At 48.6% G+C, this 23,710-nt stretch overlaps 1 protein-coding gene across 3 annotated transcripts in view; it reads right to left on the reverse strand.

Moving 5' to 3' along the window:
- Positions 1–16,720: 16,720 nt before the first annotated feature.
- The window catches only part of CALCOCO1 (calcium binding and coiled-coil domain 1), an 18,354-nt gene continuing 11,364 nt past the window's right edge, over positions 16,721–23,710 (reverse strand). For 2 of the 3 annotated variants that reach the window (XM_017501854.2, XM_017501856.2), the window contains 8 exons: positions 21,973–22,128; positions 21,503–21,757; positions 20,925–21,050; positions 20,333–20,428; positions 19,869–19,977; positions 19,436–19,635; positions 18,678–18,784; positions 16,721–17,704 (listed from right to left, as the gene is read on the reverse strand). In XM_017501854.2, the coding sequence (XP_017357343.1) occupies positions 17,527–17,704; positions 18,678–18,784; positions 19,436–19,635; positions 19,869–19,977; positions 20,333–20,428; positions 20,925–21,050; positions 21,503–21,757; positions 21,973–22,128 (1,227 nt within the window). In that variant the 3' untranslated portion in view covers positions 16,721–17,526. The remainder of the gene's footprint in view (positions 17,705–18,677; positions 18,785–19,435; positions 19,636–19,868; positions 19,978–20,332; positions 20,429–20,924; positions 21,051–21,502; positions 21,758–21,972; positions 22,129–23,710) is intronic. The other variant, XM_037728994.1, reaches the window with a different exon arrangement.

Consider the following 23,710-nt stretch of genomic DNA (forward strand, 5'->3'; position numbering starts at 1 on the left):
AGGAAGAGTGGAGCAAGATTTCTCCATTTCCAGATCATATTAGAGAAAATTGGTCTTAAACTACAGCCAGAGGGCTTGAAGACAGTCTTCTGGAAGACCTGGGGTGAGGGTAAAATACCTCCCCTCCCCGCCCCCGGGAGGCTTTCGGACTAGAAGAACCTCGAGATAGCCAGATTTCTCCGAAGGCTTTTGAGGGGGCATATATAGAAAAGTGAGAGTCATTCTCCTGACCCCATCAAACCTTTGAGAATGAAGGAGCTCAGGAAGAAACGTGACAATCCAGGAGTCTAGGTTTGCAGCTATTTTCCTGTTCACCTGTCTCTTCCCTCTTGACCGCATCAATCTCCAGACCCGATTTCTGCCTAGCAACATTACAACCAATCAAGATGCAATTAAACCTGTCAGTTCGGCTCATCCTTAACTGGGATTGGCTGCTCGCAGTATGCACATCCCAAGTTTTCATTGGCTGACGGCCACCTGTATGGAAATGAGAATTACCCGGGACTCAAGCCCTTCTCAGCACTGCGGACCTGTGGCTTACTGAGCTGAAACCTGCAAGGTCGGAGCCGAGACTCCTGGGCTTGCTTCTCGTCCTGCCTTTCTTCTCTTCCTCAAAGGAGATCTCTCGAACATTCCCTTTTCCCTCTGCGCCCCTGCCTAGGGCCTAGTCTAAAAGGAATGCGACCAAAAAACCAGAAATAATGCGGATCTGCACATTTTCTGCATCTTCTTTGCATTCTCTAGGTTCAAGGTCAAGATTTTGCCCCTTCCCTCCAATGCCATCACTGTTCTAGCCCCTTCCACGTCCATCTAAAGGAGGGCTTCTCTCCCTGTGGAGTTCCTCCGTCCCTGCCCGGGGTTTGCCAAAACCCTCCCTTCCGGCTCAGCTCCCTCAATTCCCCACCGCCCCCTCCTCCATTTCAAGATCCAGGCATTTCGCACAACAGTCCAGTTTAGGAGGGAGTTAGAGTGGGAGAGGACCCCCCTCCCAAAAAAAAAAAAAAAACCCTCCATCCTCTCTCCCCATCCATTTTCTCCGAGGGAGCCGAGTTTGACAGCGAATTCATTCCGAGCGGGGAGGGTGATTTATTCTTCAAATATACCGACAAGTGCGGGCATGATGGAGCCCATTAAAATGTTGGGAGATTGTTTTTATGATTGAAGTCTGTATTACTCCAACCATAAAGAAAGAGAGCAAGGAGTCATTAGCATTTTCATGATGGTGTATTTCTGCTTGTCTCCGCGCCATCACTCATCTTTACTGCTCGTCCCTTTGCTCTCGCGCTGCTACAACGAGGAGAGACTGCAGCCTGATTTGGGGCTGGGGGTGGGGGGAGACGGGGGCCAGAGATCCGCCCCGCTCCTCACCCCCGCCGCTCTGCCCTTCACGCCAAATCCTCACCCTCCCTGGGACGCAGATCGGGGGTGAGAGGCTGGACATAGAGGTAGTGCCTCAGCTTCCTTCTGTAGCTCCCCTTGCCCCTGAAGGGTAGGAGCAGGAGGTCCTGCCCAAATGGTACTTGGAGATCTGAGCAGGGTGGGGCTGGCAGAGGGATTACACCCCTTTCTTTCTCTGGTTCTTCTCTTCCTGACCTACGCTCAGAGCTCTTCAGGATTATCCACATTGGAGTAAATACAGGAATTCCTGGCCGAGTGCCTTGGGCTGCAGACATCAGAGTAGCAGAGGACAAGAAGGAGGAGACCCCAAATCCTTGGGTTTGGAAAACTGGGTTGGCAGGAAGTTGGGAGCCTGGACATTTGGTTTCTGTCTCAGCTGTCTCCTAAAGGGCCCTTTGACCTTGCTCAGGGATAAGCTCAAGCCTCCAGTCTCCACCTTGATTCCCCAGCTCCTGCTCCCTCCTAATTCCTAAATCCTTGACTCCTACACAGCCATTTACGGACAGACCCTTCGGTATCCCAAGAAATTAATTTATACCCTCCATGCAAATAATGGAGATCAAAATAGTTACTGCCAAGGAATGAGCTTGGAGACAGTTGGTTATGGGTAAAACACTGCCTCCAGATGCCCGAGGATTGTTGGAGTCACCTGTCCTTATCTCTGTCTTTTTTTTTTTTTTTTTTTTTGAGATGGAGTCTCACTCTGTCTCCCAGGCTGGAGTGCAGTGGCACAATCTCATCTCAATGCAACTTCTGCCTCCTGGGTTCAAGTGATTCTCCTGCCTCAGCCCCTGGAGTAGCTGGGATTACAGGTGCGTGGTGCCACACCCGGCTAAGTGTGTGTGTGTGTGTGTGTGTGTATTTTTAGTAGAGATGTGGCTTCACCATGTTGGCCAGGCTAGTCTTGAACTTCTGACCTCAAGTGATCCACCCACCTTGGCCTCCCAAAGTGCTGGGATTACAAGCATGAGCCACCGCATCTGGCCTTGTCTCTGTCTTCTAATAACATAAAGAAGCATTCACTCCAGGTTGGGCACAGCCTGCCTGCATATCCTATTGCCCCTTATTTGAGTGGAGGTTGGTTGGCATGTAGGCTAGGTTAAAGGGTGATGGGGAAGAGGAGATAGAAGTAGTGGTGGTGAAGTGGAAGTGGTAGCTAGAAAGACATTAATTGTGATAATAACAATTAGTGGAGCCCTCTCCTGTTGGTCTAGTGCTTTCCCATTTTATTTTAATTTATTTGAGACAGAATCTCACTCCGTTGCCCAGGCTGGATCAGGACTCACTGCAGCCTCGACCTTCTGGGCTCAAGCAATCCTTCAGCCTTAGCCCCCAGAGTAGCTGGGTCCACAGGTGCATGCCACCACACCTGACTAATTGTGCGTTCCCAATGATGCCTCACAACAACCTGAGAGGTAGGTTTCATGTTCTCTATTTCACAGAATAAGAAACCAAAGCTCAGGTTGGGAGATTCCCAAGGACACTTAGGTGGTAAACTGAAGAATCAAAATCTGAACCTGGACTCTTCAACATCTGAAGCTACCTGAGAAGGCATTCAGGGTCTCTAAAGGGGAAGCCAGGATGACTGATAGCTCCATATAGTTCATCTGGGTTCATAAGAAAGTGAGGAAGTCTGTCTAGTAAGAGCTTAAGAATTTTGAGAGAAATTTTACTAGAAATATTCATTTCATGGTGATTGGGGCTAGGTAGTTGAGTAGTTATTACCATTGCTGAGATCTACCTCTCACTCTCTCTTTCTTTTTCTTTTTTTTTTTTTTTTAAGAGATGGGGTCTCACTATGTTGCCCAGGTTGGAGTGCAGTGGCTATTCACAGGCACGATCACACTACTGATCGGCATGAGAGTTTTGACTTGCTCTGTTTCTGACCTGGGCCGGTTCACCCCTCCTTAGGCAACCTGGTGGTCCCCCCCTCCAGGTTGATGCTGAACTGGATGCTAAACATAGGGTGGACACCCGACCGGCATAGCGCACAACAGCCCAGAACTTCTGGACTCAAGGGATCCTTCAGCCTCAGCCTCCCGAGTAGCTGGGACTACAGGCATGCACCACTACGTGCCCAGCTGATCTACCTCTCTCTAACCATTTAGTGAACATTTATTAAGCATCTACTATGTGTCTTCTTTTGATTGACCACACCCGGCACTTTCCCTACTTCCCCTACTGAGATGGGTTCCTAATAGTGCTCTCAGGTCCTGGGCAGGGGTAGAGGCCCAGGAGAAAAGGGAGGTATGGAGGTGAGAGCCCCCCATAGCCTGCACAGTGCCCAGAGGCGGCTGCAGCGGCGGCTCCAGATTTATAGCTGCCCCGGCACTGATGTAATAAAAGCAAACGATCCTTTTCTGTACTAATTTCTGTGTAATTAGATCTCTCCTGGCATGGAAAGTGGGGAGTGGGGGTGGCCAGGAGGGGAGGGTGCCAAGGACTCTTCACAGAGTCCTCCTTGGGAGGAGGGACTGCTGGACACACATGGCTTCACATGGGGCAGGTTGGACAGATGGTTCTGCATGCACTGTGATGCACACAGGAAAGCAAGGAGGTGGAGGAGTCTTGATATGTCAACACACTTGTGCCCAGGATGGGGGCAGACAAACCTGGGATCCTGCACAAAGATCCTGGAGCCAGAGAATAACTCCTGGGTAGTCTGTACACATGGAAGATATTGAAATCCTCAGAGGAGCTGCATGCGGATTTCCCTGTGCTAAGCTAGATATCAAGAACCCAGACCCCTGTTCAGAGAAGCGTGAACAGCAGAGAATTCCTTCAGATTCATCGACATTTACATCCATAGATACAAAACAATATATACATATGCTTGCATGAATACATATACATATATACACTTACTTGCATGAAAGCACATACACACTTCTCTTAACCAAATACAAAAATTACAAAGGAACTCAGCAAATGTTTGTTCTCTCTTTCCATCCTCATTGCTTGCCTACCTCCTATAGCCAGGAAACTAAAGAATAAAAAGAAGGTCTTTCCTTCAGTAAGGCTTTCTTTAAAATACTTGTAGATGGGCCGGGCGCGGTGGCTCACACCTGTAATCCCAGCACTTTGTAAGGCTGAGGTGGGTGGATCACCTGAGGTTGGTGGTTCAAGACCAGCCTGACCAACATGGAGAAACCCTGTCTCTACTAAAAATACAAAAAATTAGCCGGCATGGTGGCACATACCTGTAATCCCAGCTACTTGGGAGGCTGAGGCAGAAGAATCATTTGAACCCAGGAGGTGGAGGTTGCAGTGAGCCAAGATCGTGCCATTGCACTCCAGCCTGGGCAGCAAAAGTGAACTCTGTCTCAAACAACAACAACAACAACAACAACAACAACAACAACAACAATCCCAAAAAACTTGAAGATGGATTGAAGCCAAGAAAAAGATGAAGATTGAAGAAGAAATCAAGAAAAAATGTGGGGATGGTTACAGGAGGAATGATTCTGGACTCTCCTCTCTTTTGAGAGAACAAAATCTCAGAGAGGAAAAGAACACCATTGTTATTACTACTCCCGTACCCGACCTCATGGTGACAAACAATTACTATGGGTATGGCAGTAATGCCATTTGGAGCAACACTTCTACCGAGCTAAGTATTCATCATGCACTTGAGTGTGTTTGTGGAGGAAGCTCAGAGGGCCTCTTATCCAATCTCCCTCTGCAGCCCGAATCTCTTTCACAGTAAGCCTGCTGGGGAGCCAGCCAGCTTCTGCTTCAGCACTCCTGCTAAAATGGAGCTCTTAATAACCAGTCCGCCCCTGTCGATGGACAGCTGTAGGGATCAGAATATTCTTTGGTGCAATTGAAATCTGTTTTCTCTTTAATTTCAGAATATACCATTTCTAACTACCTGTCATATCTCCTTGAGTTATTCTAATGTTTTAATACCGGTTCAATCTAAGCATTAATTGTCCCCTTACAATAGCAATAACAATTAGATACTCATTGGAAAATCAGGAGATTTTGATCTCCACAGATGACTGTCATGTACTTATCTTAAACCCTTGTTCTAATGGGTAATTCCTGATTAACCTGAGTAATGAAAATGTATCACAATAAAGAAAGATTTGTCATGCCTTGTTATCACTTCATAAGGCCATCCTTCTAGATACTTGCCATAACATCAGGATATTTCTATCCCAATAAAACACGATCATGATGTGCTTGGCTAATAAAAAGAAAAAAAGCCATGTATTAAAAATATGTTTAAAATGATTTGCATGAGTGGTGTAAATATAAACCACCACCATCATCATTGTCAACATCATCCCCAGTTTATTTGCCTTTTGAAATCCCTGCCTGACCTTGAGGGTGGGAGGTCGATAAAGGAAGGGGGAGGCAGAAAATTAGCATCTATTAAATGCTTACCATTGCTAGGCACTGTGCTAAACACTCACAATAACCCTCTGAGATAGGTATTATTATGCTCTTACAGGTGAGGAAATTGGGCTCAAAGAAGTTCGGGAGCTTGCTCTAGGTCATACAGCTAGTAATCACATGATCAAGATTTCAGGCCAGGTAAGTGTGATTCCAAAGTCTGCACCCTTTCCCCTCTACCTGGACTGGTTACATCGACTTTGCCCTCAGCAGTGTCTCACTGAGTGGATCTGCTGGTAAAGAGACATGCTGGGCTCAATGATCCTTCCTAGACACCCAGAATCCCAGAGGAGAGCCAGAAGCTCCGAGTCCGACATTTGGGGCTTCTGTGTTCAGTCACATTACTGCCTTCACCCAGGAGTGCCCACACATAATTGTGGGCACTGTCACTATTGTACGCATTGTCACAACCAACATGCATTTGGGCTCGCACGGGCTGGCTGCACCTTCCCATCTCCCAGGCGGTGGTGTATGCAGCCAGCAGGGGTCGCCGGCACACCAGGAATTACCCCTTTCTGGGTTTGTCTCCTGGCCCAACAGGATGGAAACGTTCCTTCTCCTGTGTTCTTCTAAAGTCTTACATTAATCCCTTGCTTTCCCCACCTTCCCCGCCTTCCCCTCCTATCCCCCCAGACCTGGTAGGTTTCTTACAACAAACTGGGTAGTAGTAGCTCAGTAAGTAGCACTCTAAGCTGCTGAACCCCAACCTAGACCAGAGACCAGGGATTCTGGCGGTCAGTTCTGCTTTAGGGATGGCCAGGGAGCTGATAAGAAGCCTGCAGCACCCACGCTTCTGGTTCAGCCTTGGCAGGTGAGGACTCTCCCTCCTCTCAGTGCTTCCCCCAAACCTATCTCAGCACCTGCCACTATACCCTGCCTCAATGTCCATGTAATCATCTGTCTCAGGCATCCTCAGGCCCTGGAGGTCCTTTAGCTCCCTCAACTTGGGAGGGCCCAAGAATGCAGGAGGAGGCAAATCTCTAGTGATCTGTGGCCAGGGAGTTTTGGATGAGAAATCATGGTTTGGGTAATACAGGGGAGGGAGCCAGGTGCCCTGCCTCACAATAGTAATTGGGGCCCAGGTGTCTGCTATCTGTAGGAAACAAGTCCAGACACTGTCTGTGGAGGTGGCTGTGTGTGCCTTTTGGGAAGGACATCTCTTTTGCGAACCTCTTGCCACCCCTGCTATAGCAACAGTGCCCCAGGTTTTCGATCCCCCCATCTCTCTGTTGACCCCCTCCCCTCAACTCCTGGAGCCCAGTGATTGGCGGCTGCCTGCTGCAGGGCTAGCTAGGTTTATGGCTTTGCGGCAGCTGGGGAGAAAACGAGGCCAGAGACAGAAAAATGGAAACCTCCCAAGAAATCAAGGATGGTGAGAGAAAGAGAGAGGGAGTCAGAGATAGAAGCAGAAAGACTCTTAAGAATAATAGAAACAAAAAATCAAAATGACGAGAGGCACAGACTGAAGCAGAGACAGATACAAAGGAAATTATAGAGATATTGATAAAAGATGATGAAAAGGTGATGGGGATGGGGAGAAGAGGGAGAGGAAAGCACAGGCAAAAACATTAGGATAAATCCGGGGAGGAGGGATGTGCATGGTTTTCTAGGGGACAGGAATTGCTGATAGTAGGGAAAGGCTGAGGCAGTCATTTAGGAACTCCTAGAAATCATTCTGTGATACAGAAGAGGCTGGAGGATCTTGCAGCTAATCCCAGTTCTCCCTGCACCTGTTCCATGTCCATCCATCCACAACCTCCTCCTGGAGTTGTTTTTGTTTGTTTGTTTGTTTTTAGACAGAGTCTTTATCTTTCAGGCTAGAATGCAGTGGCATGATGAGGGCTCACAGCAGCCTTGACCTTCCAGGCTCAAGTGATCCTCCTGCCTCAGCCTCCTAAGAGGGTGGGACTACAGAGGTGCGCCACCATGCCTGGCTAATTTTTATATTTGTGGTAGAGACAGAGTTTTGCCATGTAGCCTAGGCTGGTCTCGAACTCGTAACTCCAAGTGAACCACCTGCCTTGGCCTCCCAAAGAGCTGGGATTACAGGTGTGAGCCATCATGCCCTGACTCCCTCCTGGAGTTGTAAGACTATTGCAGGAATGTCCTTCTTAAAGATGACCCATGACCTAGTATGGAAGCATTATGTTCCATGTTCCATGAAATGCATGGGAAAACTGAGGTCTGAGATTTGGGAGGAATTTTAATATTAGAGCTACCCTTTGTCGAGCATGAATTAACTTGCAAGGTTGTTAGTTCTCTGTCATGGCATCTCATTTGGCACATACTGCTTTTACCTTATATTATGGCTATTTCTCTGTATGTCTTCTTGCTAATATATAAGCTCCTTAACAGCAAGATCTGTGTCAGCCCTTCTTTGTGGCTCCCACAGTACTTTGTTCTTGTTTATTGAGTGAACCAATGAATGGCCCCTGGAGATATTTAAGCAGAGGTTGGATGACTACCAATGAGAGACGTAGTCCAGGGAATTGCTGCACTGAATAAGTAGTTGGAAATATATCTCTAAGAGCTCTTTTGGTTTTGAGATTCTGTGAGTCCATACATATGAACTGGACTTTACTGGTTCTTTCCCTACTTCTCCAAATATGCAGAGGTAGGAGGAAAAGTGAGAAACTCAAGATTACAACATACCTACTGTGTGCCAGGCTTTGCACAAGGCATTTTACATATTTGATCTCATTCAGTCTTCTCAATAACAGGCAGGTGTCAGCCACAGTTTGCAAAAAGGGCTTAAGAGAGATGAAATGTCTATAGGGACCTAAAGCCTGGGTGATTTCCACAATACCATCTTTTTTTTTTTTGAGATGGAGTTTCACTCATGTTGCCCAGGCTGGAGTACAATGGCATGATCTTGGCTCACTGTAACCTCGGCCTCCCGGGTTCAAGCGATTCTCCTGCCACAGCCTCTCAAGTAGCTGGGATTACGGGCATGCACTACCTTGCCTGGCTAATTTTGTATTTTTAGTAGAGATGGGGTTTCTCCATGTTGATCAGGCTGATCTTGAATTCCCGACCTCAGATGATCTGCCCACCTTGGCCTCCAAAATTGCTAGGATTACAGGTGTGAGCTACCACGCCTGGCACCAGTTTCTTATAGTTTGACAGATTTACATAGTTTTAGAAAGGAGGAAAGGCAAAGAAGGAGTTGAGAAATGAAGGAGAGGGAGAAGATATGGATTCTAAATTCAGGGTTGGGAGGGAGATTCTGGACTCTAATCCAGGGGGAAAAAAAATCTACTTTTGTAAGTTAGAATAGGATATCTCTGTTCTCACCTGAGTATCAACAGAATTGAAAGAAAAAGTGTGAAGGACCACAACAGGGGAATCCTGAAGGTGGGCTATTGAGGACTGTAATCTTTTTTTAAATTTCACTTTAAAAAAAATAAATAGAGGTCTCACGATGTTGCCCAGGTTGGTCTCAAACTTCTGGCCTCAAGCGATCCTCCTGGCTCAGCCTCCCAAAGTGCTGGGATTACTGGTGTGAGCCACTGTGTCTGGCCTTGAGGACTGAAATCTTTGGCCCTGGGTTATGGGATTGGCAGTATGGGGTATAGAGGTGCAACAGAAATGCAGTCTTGGGAATTTCAGGCATTTGTTTTCCAGCTAGGAGGGATATTGACAGTTTGAGGTGATTAAAGAACATTTGGGGGCCTAGGCGTGTCCAGGCTGTGGAGGTCCTATTCTGCGGCAGGGCTTAGACCAGTCCTGTGCAGTAGGCATGTAATATGAATCAAACATGTAATTTAAAATTTTCTAGTAGTCACATTAAAAAAAGGTAAAAAGAACCAGGTGAAACTAAATGTTAATATATTTTATTTAAGCCATATATCCAAACTGTTATCATTTCAATCTGCAATCAATGTAAACTTGAGATATTTTAAATTTTGTTGGTACTAGTTCCTTGATATCTATTATATAATTTACACTCACATCATCTCAATTTTGACTAGCCACATGTCAAGTGTGGGTGGTGTGGCTGGCCACTGCCCTGGTGGACAGCATAGGCTTCAACTTTATATTACTTCAGAGTGTGCCTCACATCTGGCTAGCCAGAGGCAGCAAGATCTTTGATGGGGGAATCCTAGACATCTCAGTTCCTACCCTTGGTTTTTCTTACACTTTGGTTCAGAAGCCCTTGTGGCTTTTTTTTAAAATTTATTTTTTATTTTTATTGGATCCTCGCTCTGTTGCCCAGGCTTGAATGCAGTAGCATGATTTTGGCTCACTGCAACCTCCGCCTCCCAGGTTCAAGCGATTGTCCTGCCTCAGCCTCCCAAGTAGCTGGGATTGCAGACATGCACCACAGTGCCTGGCTGATTTTGTATTTTTAGTAGAGACAGGGGTTTCTCCATTTTGGTCAGGCTGGTCTTGAACTCCTAACCTCAGGTGATCTGCTCACCTTGGCCTTTGAAAATGCTGGAATTACAGGTGTGAGCCACTGCACCTAGCCTGTTTTTTTTGTTTTGTTTTGTTTTTTGAGACACAGTCTTGCTGTGTTGTCCAGGCTGGAGTGCAGTGGCACGATCTCGATTCACTGCAACCTCTGCCTCCTGAGTTCAAGCGACTCTTTTGCCTCAGCCTCCAAGTAGCTGGGATTACAGATGCGTACCACTATGCCCGGCTAATTTTTGTATTTTTAGTAGAGATGAAGTATCACCAAGTTGGTCATGGAGGTCTCAAATTCCTGACTTCAAGTGATACGCCCGCTGCAGCCTCCCAAAGTGTTGAGATTACAGGTGTGAGCCACTGTGCGTGGCCTTTTTTTTTTTTTTTAAAGAGAGATGATGTCTCACTTTGTTGCCCAGGTTGGTCTTGAACTCCTGGGCTCATGATCCTCCCACCTCAGCCTCCCAAAGTGCTGGGATTACAAGCATGAGGCACTGCACCACCCCGAAGCCCTTGTTTTTATGTGAATCTGAACTCCCAATTCTCACAGATCAGAAGAATTGTGTCTCTATTGCAGGTTCTGTGAAGTCCAGTTGTGCAGTAACTTCCACCTCCAACATTCTCCTCCAGCTCCTCTTGCTGAGCTACCAATGACTGCTAATCCAGTGGATTCCAGGAATTGTTTCCCAGGCCTCCCTGCTGCACCAGCCACTACTGGCTTCTCTTTGGCTCATTTCTCCTGAGTTTTTTCCTACCTCTTTGACTGATCCCTCTGTCTGCATTCTTCATATCTCTCTTCCATGCTGTTCTCCTGGGTTCTGTCCTTCCTTGGCCCTCTTACATTCTCTCTATATATGCAGGGAGACCTTTCTCTCTCTCTTTCTCTCTCTCTCTCTCTCTCTCTCTCCCTCTTCTTTCTCTCTCTCTTTTAAGTTTCGATCTGTTGCCAGGCTGGAGTGCAGTGGCACGATCTTGGCTCACTGCAACCTCTGCCTCCTGGTTTCAACCGATTCTCCTGCCTAAGCCTCCCGAGTAGCTTGGAGTACAGGCATGCGCCACCACACCCAGCTAATTTGTGTATTTTTAGTATAGATGGGGTTTCACTATGTTGGCCAGGATGGTCGTCTTGATCTCTTGACCTTGTGATCCACCTGCCTTGGCCTCCCAAATCGCTGGGATTACAGGTGTGAACCATGGTGCCCGGCCAGATCTTTCTTTACTCTCATCACCTTTGCTTTCAGGCACCTTAAATCTCGATCTCCAACTTCACACTTTCTTGATCTCTTGATTTAAATATGTATCCAACTGCCCATTGGACCTCCTCTCTCCTTGGGAAGATCCCAAAGACACTGAGAATTCCACGAGCCAAAATTGCACCAGTTGTCTTCCCCCTCGTATGTATTTCTCCATTTGTTTGCTACTGAGTATCCCTGAGGATACCAAAATTTGCAGATACTAAAGTTCCTTGTGTAAAATGATATATTTGCATATAACCTACCATATCCTCCTGTATATTTTAAATTATCTCTAGATTACTTGAATACAATATAAATGCTATGTAAACAGTTGTTATACTGTATTATTATTTTTAATTTGTTTCTTTTTGAGGCAGAGCTTTGCTCTCATTGCCCAGGCTGGAGTGCAATGGCGCAATCTCAGCTCACTGCAACCTCCACCTCCTGGGTTCAAGCGATTTTCCTGCCTCAGCCTCCCGAGTAGCTGGGATTACAGGCATGCACCACGATGCCCAACCAATTTTTGTATTTTTAGTATAGATGGAGTTTCATCTTGTTGGCCAGGCTGGTCTCGAACTCCTGACTTCAGGTGATCCGCCTGCCTTGGCCCCCCAGAGTGTCGGGATTACAGGTATGAGCCACTGTACCTGGCCAATTGTTGTATTGTTATTTTGTTTTTTTTTTTTCCTAGATATTTTTGACCCATGGTTGGTTGAATCAGCAGATGAAGAACCCACAGATACAGAGGACCAACTGTATTTATGTAGTAAATGGCTTCATCAATTATCTGGTCACAAACAAGAAACTTGGGATAAACCTGACTCCTTCTGCTCACTTCCCATATCTAGTTATCACCAAGTTCCATCATTTCGGCATCCTAAATAATTCTGCCTCTTTTCCCTTTGACAGTAAGTTTGGCGGTCACCATTTTTACCTGGATTATTACAAGATTCCTAACTAGTTTATCTGGACTTTCATGATCTGGCAATAGTGTATAAGTTCCATGAGGGCAGGAATTCCTGTTTTTGTTTTTTTTCAGGGACAGGATCTTTCTCTGTCATCTGAGGCTGCAGGGTGCTATGACAGCTCACTGCGGCCTTGAACTCTCAGGCTCAGCCCAACCTCCCACCTCAGCCTCCTGAGTAGCTGGGACTACAGGTGCATGCCACCATGCCAGGTTTATTAAAAATTTTTTTTGGCTGGACATGGTGGCTCACACCTGTAATCCCAGCACTTTGGGAGGCTGAAGCGGGTGGATCAGGAGTTTGAGACCACCCTGACCAACATGGTGAAACCCTGTCTCTACTAAAAATACAAAAAATTAGCCAGGTTTGGTGGCACACACCTGTAATCCCAGCTACTCAAAAGGCTGAGACAGGAGAATCCCTTGAATCTGGGAGGCAGAGGTTGCAGTGAGCTGAGATCGTGCCACTGCACTCCTGCCTGGGTGACAGAGCAAGGCTCTGTCTCAAAAAAATTTTTTTTTCTTTTTCTTTTATTTATTTATTTTTTTAAAGAGAAGGGATTTTGCTATGTTGCCCAGGCTGGTCTTGAACTCCTGGGCCCAAGCAATCCTCCTGCCTTGGCCTCCCAAGTTGCTGGGATTACAGGCATGAGGCACTGCACCCAGCTGATTCCTATTTTGTTCATGCTGTTTCTCTTAGTATCTAGAACAGCAACTGACACATAGTGGGCACTCAGTTAATACTTGTTGAGTGAATGTATAAATACATATCAGCAGTTCACCTTTCCAGCCTCATTCCCACACTGGGTATGACCCTCACTTGGCAGCCCTACCTGAATGTATATAGACTTCTGAGCAAGCTGTCTTTGCATATTTTGTTCTTTCTGCCTGCACATGCTTGGCTCACATCTACTCATTCTTTAAGACTTATCCCCACATTATCACCTGTGGGAAGCTCTGCCTTCCCCAGTCTTGGTTAAGTAACTGCCTCTTTGTGGTCCCACAGCATGCTGTGCATACTTCTAAAGTAGCATTTTATCTTGTTTCCTTGTATCTGGTGATTTATGTCAACTACGAGCTCTCTGAGGGTGGGGTTTTTGACTTTTCCATCTCCATTCCCTGACACATGGCCCATACCGAGCACTTTATAAAAGTATCCAGAATAGAAAAATCTCTATCCCCCCGCCTGACCAACATGGTGAAACCCTGTCTCTACTAAAAATACAAAAATTAGCCAGGCATGGTGGCAGGTGCCTGTAATCTCAGCTACTCAGGAGGCTGAGACAGGAGAATTGCTTGAACCTGGGAGGTGGAGGTTGCAGTGAGACGAGATCGCGCCACTGTACTCCGGCCTCGGCGACAAGGTGAGTCTCTGTCTCAAAAAAAGAGAAAAGAAAAGAAAAGGCCAGACTTGGTGAGCCCCCAGCACTTTGGGAGGCCGAGGCGTGCAGATCATGAGGTCGGGAGTTTGAGACCAGCCTGGCCCACATGGTGAAACCCCGTATCTATTAAAAATACAAAAATTAGTCGGGCATGGTGGCGGGCGCCTGTAATCCCAGCTACTCAGGAGGCTGAGGCAGGAGAATTGCTTGAACCCAGGAGGCGGAGGTTGCAGTGAGCCGAGATCAAGCCATTGCACTCCAGCCTGCGCAACAGAGCAAGACTCCGTCTGGAAAAAAAAAAAGAAATGTCTGTATCCCAACTGACATCACATTTTGTTCTTTCAAGCCACACATGACACTTCATTTAATGGTATTGGTAATGTTTATTTGAAGCTGGTGAGTGAGCTCAATGATGTTCACTTTATTATTCATTACATACATTATTTTGTATGTATAAAACAATTAAAGAATTTAAAGATTATTTTTGAAGGACTGGTCCTATGTTGTAGTCTCTATGCTAGATTTTAGGAACACAGTGATGGATAAGCACAGAACCTGCTCTCAAGTTGCTTATCGTCTACGGAGAAGAAAAAGTTGTAAACACATGTAGCATCTTTTTATAAAGTGCTCTATGTGTTATGTCAAAGGATAACTGAGGGGAGTCAAGCAAGGCTTCATGGAGGTGGTATCCTTTTAGCTGGGAGGAAAGTAGTACATGTTTTGTGGAATGGCTCTGATATACTGGAGTAAGAGTTCCTTAGGGTAGATGGGAAATGGAAGGGCAAGTTGGGACCAGATGGTGAAGACCCTGACTGGCACACTGAGCAATCTATACTTCATGTTCCTGTAGGTAACAGGAAGCCACTGAGGTTTGGTAAGTGGGGAGTGATGTGTTTGGATTCATTCTTTCACCCCCAAATACTGACCCCTGAGTTCCTATTTGCTGCTACTTGGCTGACTTCTCCTTTCATATTAGGGTCTCAAGCCCATTCTGGTCTATCAGCTTCTGCAGGGATGCTGGGAAGCAGGGAGGAAAGGGATGATTCATTACAGAAGGGAAATAAGTAGTATGGCTGAGTTGCCAAATACCACTCAGTTAGCAGGAGACAGAACTGGAACCCAGCTGCCCCTGGGTTCCCCCATGCCCATGCAGTCAATTACCCTTCCTTGAGCTTCCTCTGCATCGGGGGCCATGCTTTGGATACTGGGATAGGCAAACCATAAGTAAGGGACAGAAACGGCCTCACACTTTTGTGGTACCCCCAGTCTGAAATTGCAGGTTGCACACCAGAAAGACACACAAAGGGCAGATTTAGGAGCAGCTAGAAACTCTAGATATCCACGTTGAGGAGCGTGGTGAGGGGCTGGGGGGCTTTATGGAGGAGGGGAGTATGAAGTGGATTTGGGACAATGAAGCAGAACAGGGCTGGAGAGAAAGGAAGGTGAGAAGGACCCACGTGAAGTTTTGGAGGTGGGAAAGAACAAAACCTATACCGCAGTCCTCTTCAGCGCTTTTAGTCTCACGGTGTCTGTATCAGTGGCTTTGTGCAGCTAGCCGTGTGGCTCCTGTGGGTGTGTGTGTGGCTTGGCAGGGGCTGTGGCATGGGACCACAGGGCCTGGGTCCCTGTTTGTCTACTCTTCTCCTTTTTTGCACTAGGCAGCCACCCTTCTGGAAACCAGGATGTGTGGGTCCCAGATTCTTCTCTCCCCAACCTCCCCCAGAAAATAAATCACATATGATTTCATTAAATGCACCTCCTGCTGAGGATGTTGGCTCATAATTCCTCTCTGATTAACCCCCACTACCCCGGCAAGTTTATAGGCCAAGAGAGGGAGGGCGAGAGGGGGAAGGTAAAAGGAGGGATGGAGGGAATCCCAGGCGGGTGATGGATGCCTCTGTCAGCCCAGCTCGTATTTATTAATAGTCTTAATACGGGAAGCAATAAAGGAAGAGAGGGATTCTATTAATTAAATCATTGTTATAATTAACTTTCATTAAAGGAGGATCAATAAAGAGAGGTTGAGATGGAGAGAGGAGAGATCCATTATCTCTAATTTCCTTGGAAGGGATTCAGGGAATGAGATGGGGTTGCTAGGAGACAGAGACGTGAGGGAAGAAGGAAAGATGCAAGATGTCATCCAGGTGGGGCTGGAAAGGGGGTGGACAGGAGCATTTCAGGTGAACGGAGGCAGAGAATGGTGGGGGTGGTCCACACAGAGGCCCGGAAGGGAGTGGAGGGTGGCTGAGAAGGGAGCTTTTGGGATGGAGAAGAGGGCTGTAGGCATGTGCTTGTGCAGGGCATTGCTGAGAGCCTTGGTGGGCATGCAGGTCCTTAACAAATGCTTTATGATGCTGTGTACGTGTCTGTCTAGCCTGTGAAGGTGGTTAGAGTGGATGAATGTGTTTTTGTGACTGCTGAATCAGAGTGTGCATACAGGTATGAGGGGATGGCAACAGAGAAAGAAACAGGAAAAATATAAAATCACCTTTAGAGGTATGAGGCTTAGGGCATGCTTTACTAAGTAGATACTCAAAGGTGTACCCTCTTGACAGGAATAAAGCCTGTCCTTTGGCATAAGGTACAGTGATGGCTGGTGTGAAAGGTAAAGGTCTGGGCAGTGGAAAACTTGTCTCGCTTTTCCACGGCATGCACTCACCCTGAGACTAAACCCTGAGCAGAACTGACACGGACCCATCTGTTTGCTCCCTTCCCCACTGTCGCACTATCCAAGCCAGACTCCCACTTGAGACAACCCGCTGGGTGCCAGCACAGCAGGAGGCACAACAGGACAGTAACTGCCCAGTATCCCCTGCCATGAGGCAGGGATGCGTGCCTTCTTTTCCTCTTCCCTCCATCAGGGTCTAAGGGCTGGCGGTCTGGGCCCTGTATTCCAATCATACCTCATAATAAGAACACATTTGGGACAACAGTTATACATATCATATAAATATATTTGTTCAAACTACAGATCAAAAGGAAGGATATTAGGGGGAAGCTTATTGCTGTGGGGGAACCTGAAGAGGGAGGAGGGGCTGGGAAATAGGGATACCTGGGACCATTTCTTCCCCACATCCCTCACAGAAGGCACAAATACATCATTTCTTTCCGTGTGAGGAGATGTGAGAACAGGATACAGAGTACAGGAATCCTCAAAAATACAAAAACCCTCCAAACTGAATACCTAAGGCTATGGAAAAGGCTGGGGTGGGCACAGAAGGCAACGGGAGAACAGAAGGAGGAACCAACAAAGCTGAGAACCAAAAGGGACCTGAGAGGCCATGACGTCCATGCTGCTGCCTCTATGCAGGCCCCAGAGAAAACTCAGGTAAACAAACGGAAATCCTAAGTAAGAGAGGGTGGGGTGCCCCAGGAATTGGCTTTGGGGCATCAGACATGGGAGTGTGTGTGAGTGTGAGTGTGTGTGTGCAGTGGCTGTGTATCAGCAGCAACCAGGGCTATTCCCACAGGGGAAGGCCTCCATCCCGGTTCCTCCAAAACCGCTTTCAGGGGGTAAATTCAGCCACTGCTTCTGAACAGGACCCCTTCCTGGGACAAAAGAGCCAGGCAGGAGAGGATAAAGTGAGAAATCCTGGGATGAATGCAGGGCACACAGAAGCAGTTCTTAGGGAGCAGAATCTCATGGAACCTGGTGTGGTAGAAAATGGGCATAAGTATATGCATGTGTGTGAGCGAGTGTGTGTGTGTGTGTGTGTATTTGTGCATGTGTGAGGGAGTAAGATCACTCAAAGGTGAAGGGGTCCTGTGTGCTGAAAAAGAAGTGTCCATCCATGTGGTCCTCCAGGGCATCCTTGTCACTCTCAGCAGGGAAGCGCTCCTTACAGATAGGACACTCCTTCCATGTGGGGGTGGCAGGGCCCCCAGTGCTGGCTTCTGACAGGGGACCCACTGTAAAGCCACTAAGAGAGACAGAGGGGTTAGGGGAGAGGGTTGGTGTGCTCTGTTCCCTTCTCGACTTGCAGACTTCAGGGAGCAGGACCCACGCGCCTAGTCCCAGGTGATCTTGTGCCTAATGCAGCATCCCCGCCTCTCCCACAGCGTCTTTCTCCCACAATCCCGGAAGCCTTGTTTTTCCAGTTCCCCACGTCCTCTCTTTAGTTCCTGCTTGTCTCTGCAGTGCAGAGCCCATCCCCCAGCCTCCTGCTCTCCTCCCTCCATCTCCGTCTGCTGCCTAATGAGGCTGAAAATGAGTCTGACATCGTCCTTCATCTTCCCGCTCCAGCTGGGAAGGATGACAGCATCACCCCCTCCCTGCCCTGAGCCCATCTCACATCTAGGCAAAACTGGGACTAGATGATCAAATCTCTCTTCCCTGTGCCTGCTCCCCTGACCCTGGGAATAACAAACAGGGAAGAAGGTGACAATCTGGTACCTGAAACCCCCACCCCTGTAGATTCCCTTCCCTAAGGGTCCCCCAGGGAAGTCAGGGAAGAGGGACAGCATTTTCGGTATAGCCTGACGGATGCTGGACCCCAGTCTTCTCTCTGCTCCTATCCCTGGGGGCTGTGGTCACCTCCCTTCCTCCCTGGAGGATCCTAGGTACCTACCTAGTGTCTGGGGAAGGGGTAGGGGCAGGAGAGAGGGGAAGCAAGGCAATTTGGGCTCTGTGGAAGATGGTGCTAGAACAAAATAGAAGTCAGTTAAAGGCAAGACCTCTGAGTGCATTGATAAGATAAGGGGAGGGATTATCTGAAGGCATCTGGGATTTGGAGCAGTGAGTCAGTTTCCGTGTTAACCATACCTGTAGCTCCTTTTCTTGGCTGAGGCCAAGAAGGGTGGGGGTTGGTAGCAGGGCCTGGTGACTGTCCACACAGATGCCCCTTTCCTCTGACATCCTCCCACTTCCCTCCTGGCCTCACTGGTTGAACTCACCTGGCCATGTCATAGAAGGCACTGCCCAGTTCAGGAAGCAGCAAGTTGGCCTCCTCGCCCCCACTCTGCACAGCTGCCATCAGGACTGACTTCTCATCTTCAGCCTCCTGGACGCCGAAGAGACAGGGTTGGACTTTGGGGTGGTGTCCCAAGATGGGGGAGCAGCACATTGGGACAGGTATGGGAGGAGCAGCCAAGGTTAGGACAGTGACCTGGGGGGCTTAGGAAGAGTGAGGCAGGAGAGGCATTTTGAGGGGCTGGTGGATAACAAGAGAATGAGGAGTGTGGGGGAGGGGAGAAGCAGTGAGGCTACTGGGCTGGTCTGGGTTTTGGGATGGTATCTGTTGGTGTGGCCTTGAAGAGAGGCTGGGCCTGCCTCCTCTGCCCTGGGGAAAAAAGAGAGCCCCATATGGCTAAGATTCCTGCTGTAATTAGCCGGGGGCACGTGCCTGTGGTCCCAGCTACTCTCGGAAGACTGAGGTGGGAGGATCACTTCAGCCCACGAGGCAGAGACTGCAGTGAGCCAAGACCATGCTGTCCTCCAGCCTGGCCGACCCCGTCTGAGAGACTCCTGCTGTAGAGCTGGGGAGACCCCGTGTGAGAAACTCCTGCTGTAGAGCTGGGGAGACCCTGTCTGAGAAACTCCTGCTATAGAGGTGGGGAGACCCCATCTGAGAGACTCCTGCTGTAGAGCCGGGGATACTTGGGTTTGGCTCTACCCCTCCTTACTGCCTCTCACAGGCTCCTCCACTGCTCACCGAGTCAGAGCTACTGTCCTCAGCTGGCCCAGAAAGGTGAGAAGAAATGGGAGCCGGCTGGCTGATGACAACGAGGGGAGTAGCCTCTCGGGGCCCAGAAGGAGAGGAACCTGGGTCTCCATGCTCACAAGGGCCATAGGGTGGGAGCCTCATGTCTTCTGGGGACTCGTCCTCTGAGTCTGTCAGAGCTGCTGGGCAGCCTGTAGGAGACAGAGCAGGCAGAGAAGAAAGAAGGATGTGTCGTGAGAAGGATGGACCAGCTGTGTCCTCTGGATGAGGGCTACCATTAGACTAAACAGGGGACAGCGTCTGGGAAAGAAAAGGCAAAACACATAGAAGGCAGAGGCAGCTCCCAGCAAGGTTACATGGAGCCTTCCTCAAGAGCGGGAGGTAGAGAGGGGAAGAGATGTTACAAGACTGGGGCTGTACGGACTCAGCCCCGCAGCGGCCTCCTCATCCTCTGTGGCAGCATCCTCATTCCACTTCTCATCTGCCACCTTCTCCAGGCGGGCCTCCAGCTTTCTCATGTACTCTAGCAATTCCTGGAATTGGGAAGAAAGAGGCAAGTGCTAGAGACTGGGAAGGTGCCAACCTTGCCTGCAAGGCCTTTCTCTGCACCCAGGAGGAACTCTTAGCTCCTCAGGATTAGAAGCCTTCAGCAAATACTAGGGTAACTTCAGGTAGATAGCCCCCAGCACCCCTCCTTCACCACTTACATCCCTCCTTTCTCCCAGAGATCATCCCCTGTCCTGCCAAGTCCACTAATAAGAGAAGCCAGGGTATGGGTCCTCTTGGAGAGAACAGTTTCTAAGTCAAGGGATGACAGGAATTGACAAAGTTTCTAGCCCTCTAGTCCTCACCTGTGGCGTCCATGGGGCCTGGGTTATGGGTGCTCACCTGCTTCTCCTCTTGTAGCTGCTCCTTTTCCTTCTGGAGCACACGCAGGGCTGACCGCAGCTCTGTCAGCTCCCGCTTACTTTCTGACAACTGTACCTGAGGGAAGAGTCAGATGGAATCTGGAGCCTAGAATGTACCTCCAAGAACCTGGGCTCTGGGAGCAGGACCAACAATCTAGAACCAGGTCTCCCCATGTCTCTGCTGCTTTCCTGCGCTGACACACCCACAGAATTCCCAACACTCTCCATGAGTCCTTTGTCTTGGGCCACAGGGATTCAGTGATCTAAGTCCTAGTCTCTGCCTCTCGAGAGGGGACCTGGATGACTGCCTCTAGGCTGGGGTACAGAAGCCTTTGTTGTACCAAGGGGCCACTCGATAATTCTCCTAAGTCACCCCTACTGGTCCCAGATGTGTGCCCCAAGAGCAGAAAGAATGCACATTTCAAACCAACGAGGGCTTGTGTGTGCAAGAGAAATGCCACCCAACATGTAAGTGGATACCTCACACTTCTGAGCCCATACCCAAGACAGAGAAGGGGTATGGATGCCTCAGGAGACCAGAGGACAGGACTGTTGGTGGCTGGGTGCCTCACCACGCTAGAATCCTTTTCCTGGGCCAGCTCAGTCTTCAACACTTGGTTTTGGGTCCTCTCCTCCTGAACTGCCTTCTCTAGTCGAAGTATCTCTGCACTCAGCTTCAGGATCTTGTCCTTCTCTGTCTGGGAGATAGCCGAGAAGAAAAACAGAAAAGTGGAGGGGGAAGAAAAAGGAACGCCACTGTCAACAGCATCATCCCTTACTGTGTCCTTTCCCTTCTTTCAAGAACCATTTTTGGAGCATTTTCCCCTTTCATTTCCTAACGAAGGATAGGACATGAATGAGACCAGGTGCTGCACTGACCAGGAATGGGCATTATGGCAGGGCCTGGGGCCTAGGACAGAAAATGTTTCTGTTCCTAGGAAGGTGCTCTGGTGATCAGAATTGGGATACCCCGATTAGAGATGGGTCATGCTTGGAAACTAAAGTGTACCTCCCTCAAAGTCCCTCTCCACCCTGAGTCCTCTAAGGTTCTCAACCCCTCTTCTCTCCTCCCAGAGGGTCTGACCACATGTAGGAGTCCCCACAGTGGGGGCAGTGGCCATCATTCTGCCAGGTGCCCCTATCCCTCTACCTCCACACTCTGCAGCAGCCCTGCCCGCTCCTTGCTCCACTGGGATTTTTCTTCTTTCAAGTGCAAACTGAGCTCAGCCAGCCTGCCGTTGACCTCAGCCACTTCCAGGCGGCTGCGGTGTAGTTCTGCTATGGTGCGGTCCCTGGCTGCTGCTGCGCTGGCCAACTCCTCCCCAAGAAGGGTGGCTTTCTGCTGGCTTGAGGCTGTAAGCTCCTGGGCCCCTCGAAGCTGCTCCTTCAGGGGCTCCAGCTCAGCCTGAGGAGAAAGGAGGAGATGGAGATCAGAGTTCCCTGTGAATCATTTGTCAGCCGGGGTGGTAACCAGGCTCCCTCCACTCCACTGCATTAGGACTCAGGGTTGTGTTGTTTCATCTTTAGCCATGTCTTTCCCTCTCTTTAGACACTCAGCCTTTTCTACAACCTGCCCTTGGAACTTTCCCTGTTTTCTGTTGCCTCGGGGCCTTCACTCACCACCCGCTGCTGGACCTGGCCTAGGGTGTCCTTCATCTGGGCCACCTTGTCTTTCAGTCGCTGGGCCTGAGCGCTCTGCTCCTCTTTCCAGCTCTTGGCCTCCTGCAGCTCCAAATTTAAGCGATGGTTCTCCTGTTGTGCCGCTTGGAGCTCAGCCTGATGGAAGTGGAAAGCGGGTAAGGAAAGGGGTATGTGTGTTGGGGTGGTGCGGCAGGTGAACCATGGCGATGAGAGAAGTCAAGGCTCACTTCTGAGATGTAACACACACTCAAGCCTCCAGCTATTGCCAGCCCTTCTTGGGTTCTCAGCTCAAAGAACTCAATCCTGCATATCCAGTCTCCAGCTTCCAAAATGAGGTATCCAGCATCACAGCCTCAGGTCTTACAGGGAGGCATTCCATGTACTATTTCTGCTACTCCATTCTTTCTCTTAAATAAAAACTCAGTCTCCATGCCCTACAGGTCCCTCAAACTCAACAGTCTACCTCGCACCCCATCCCAGTCTTTCCTCATCTTATTTCTGTCCATGGTACCAACTAGCTCCCAAGTTACTCAGGATGGTTCCCTTGGTGCCATGCTTGGCTCCGTCCTCCCCCTAGCGGTCCACAGAAAAGCCTATTGCTTCTCCATGCTGGTCACAGCCATTTCCTCTTCTCTATTACCACCACAACCACATTATCTCAGACTCTGGTCATTTCCCGCTTGGACTACTGAATAACTTCATAACCAGCTCATTCTCCACAAGGCAATCGGATTCTTCTTCTTTAGGTACAGTTCTGATTCTTTAAGTACAGTTATTATCTTTTTTAGATTTAGGGTCTGGCTCTGTTGCCAAGACTGGAGTGAAGTAGTATGGTCATAGCTCACTGCAGCCTCCAACTCCTGGGCTCAAGCAATTGTCTCACCCCAGCCTCCTGAGTAGCTGGGATTATAGGTGTGTGCCACCATGCCTGCCTAATTTTTGTATTTTTTGTTGAGACGGGGTCTCACTATGTTGCCCAGGCTTGTCTTGAACTCCTGAGCTCAAGGGATCCTCCTGCCTTGGCCTCTCAAAATGTTGGGATTACAGGCGTGAGCTACTGCACCTGGCCATAAGTACATGTCACCCCTGCTTGAAAAATCATCAAAGCGTTTCACTGCTTGTGGAATAAAAATGAAGCTCAGGATCCCCCACAGTCTGACCTTGGCCTTATCTCAAACACTTTAGTCACACATTCAAATGCCCTGAGTGTTCTGGCCTCTAAGCCTGTGCTCATGTCTTTTTCTGTTCCTAGAATAGCCTCACTCTCGTCTATTGTCTGTTCAAATTCTACCTGTTCTCACTGCTGCACAAAGGGCTTTTAAATGATCTTCCACACAAACCCAGGGTTCTGAGGAAGCAATTTAGGAGTTCTGTAGATATTTGATTTGAACTTCTTCTACATTATTAACAATTATGTTAAAAAAAACAAAACAAAACAAAACACAAGGCCAGCCGCAGTGGCTCACAGCTATAATCTCAGCGTGATTTGGGAGGCCGAGGCGGGTGGATCAGCTGAGGTCAGAAGTTCAAGACCAGCCTGGCCAACATGGTGAAACCCCATCTCTACTAAAAACACAAAAACTTAGCCAGGTGTGATAGCTGGTGCCTGTAATCCCAGCTACTCAGGAGGCTGAGGCAGGAGAATCGCTTGAACTCGGAAGGCAGATGTCGCAGTGAGCCAAGATCATGACACTGCACTCCAGCCTGGGCAACAAGA

The sequence above is a fragment of the Cebus imitator genome, unplaced genomic scaffold, assembly GCF_001604975.1.
Source record: "Cebus imitator isolate Cc_AM_T3 unplaced genomic scaffold, Cebus_imitator-1.0 Scaffold285, whole genome shotgun sequence".
Lineage (NCBI taxonomy): Eukaryota > Metazoa > Chordata > Mammalia > Primates > Cebidae > Cebus > Cebus imitator.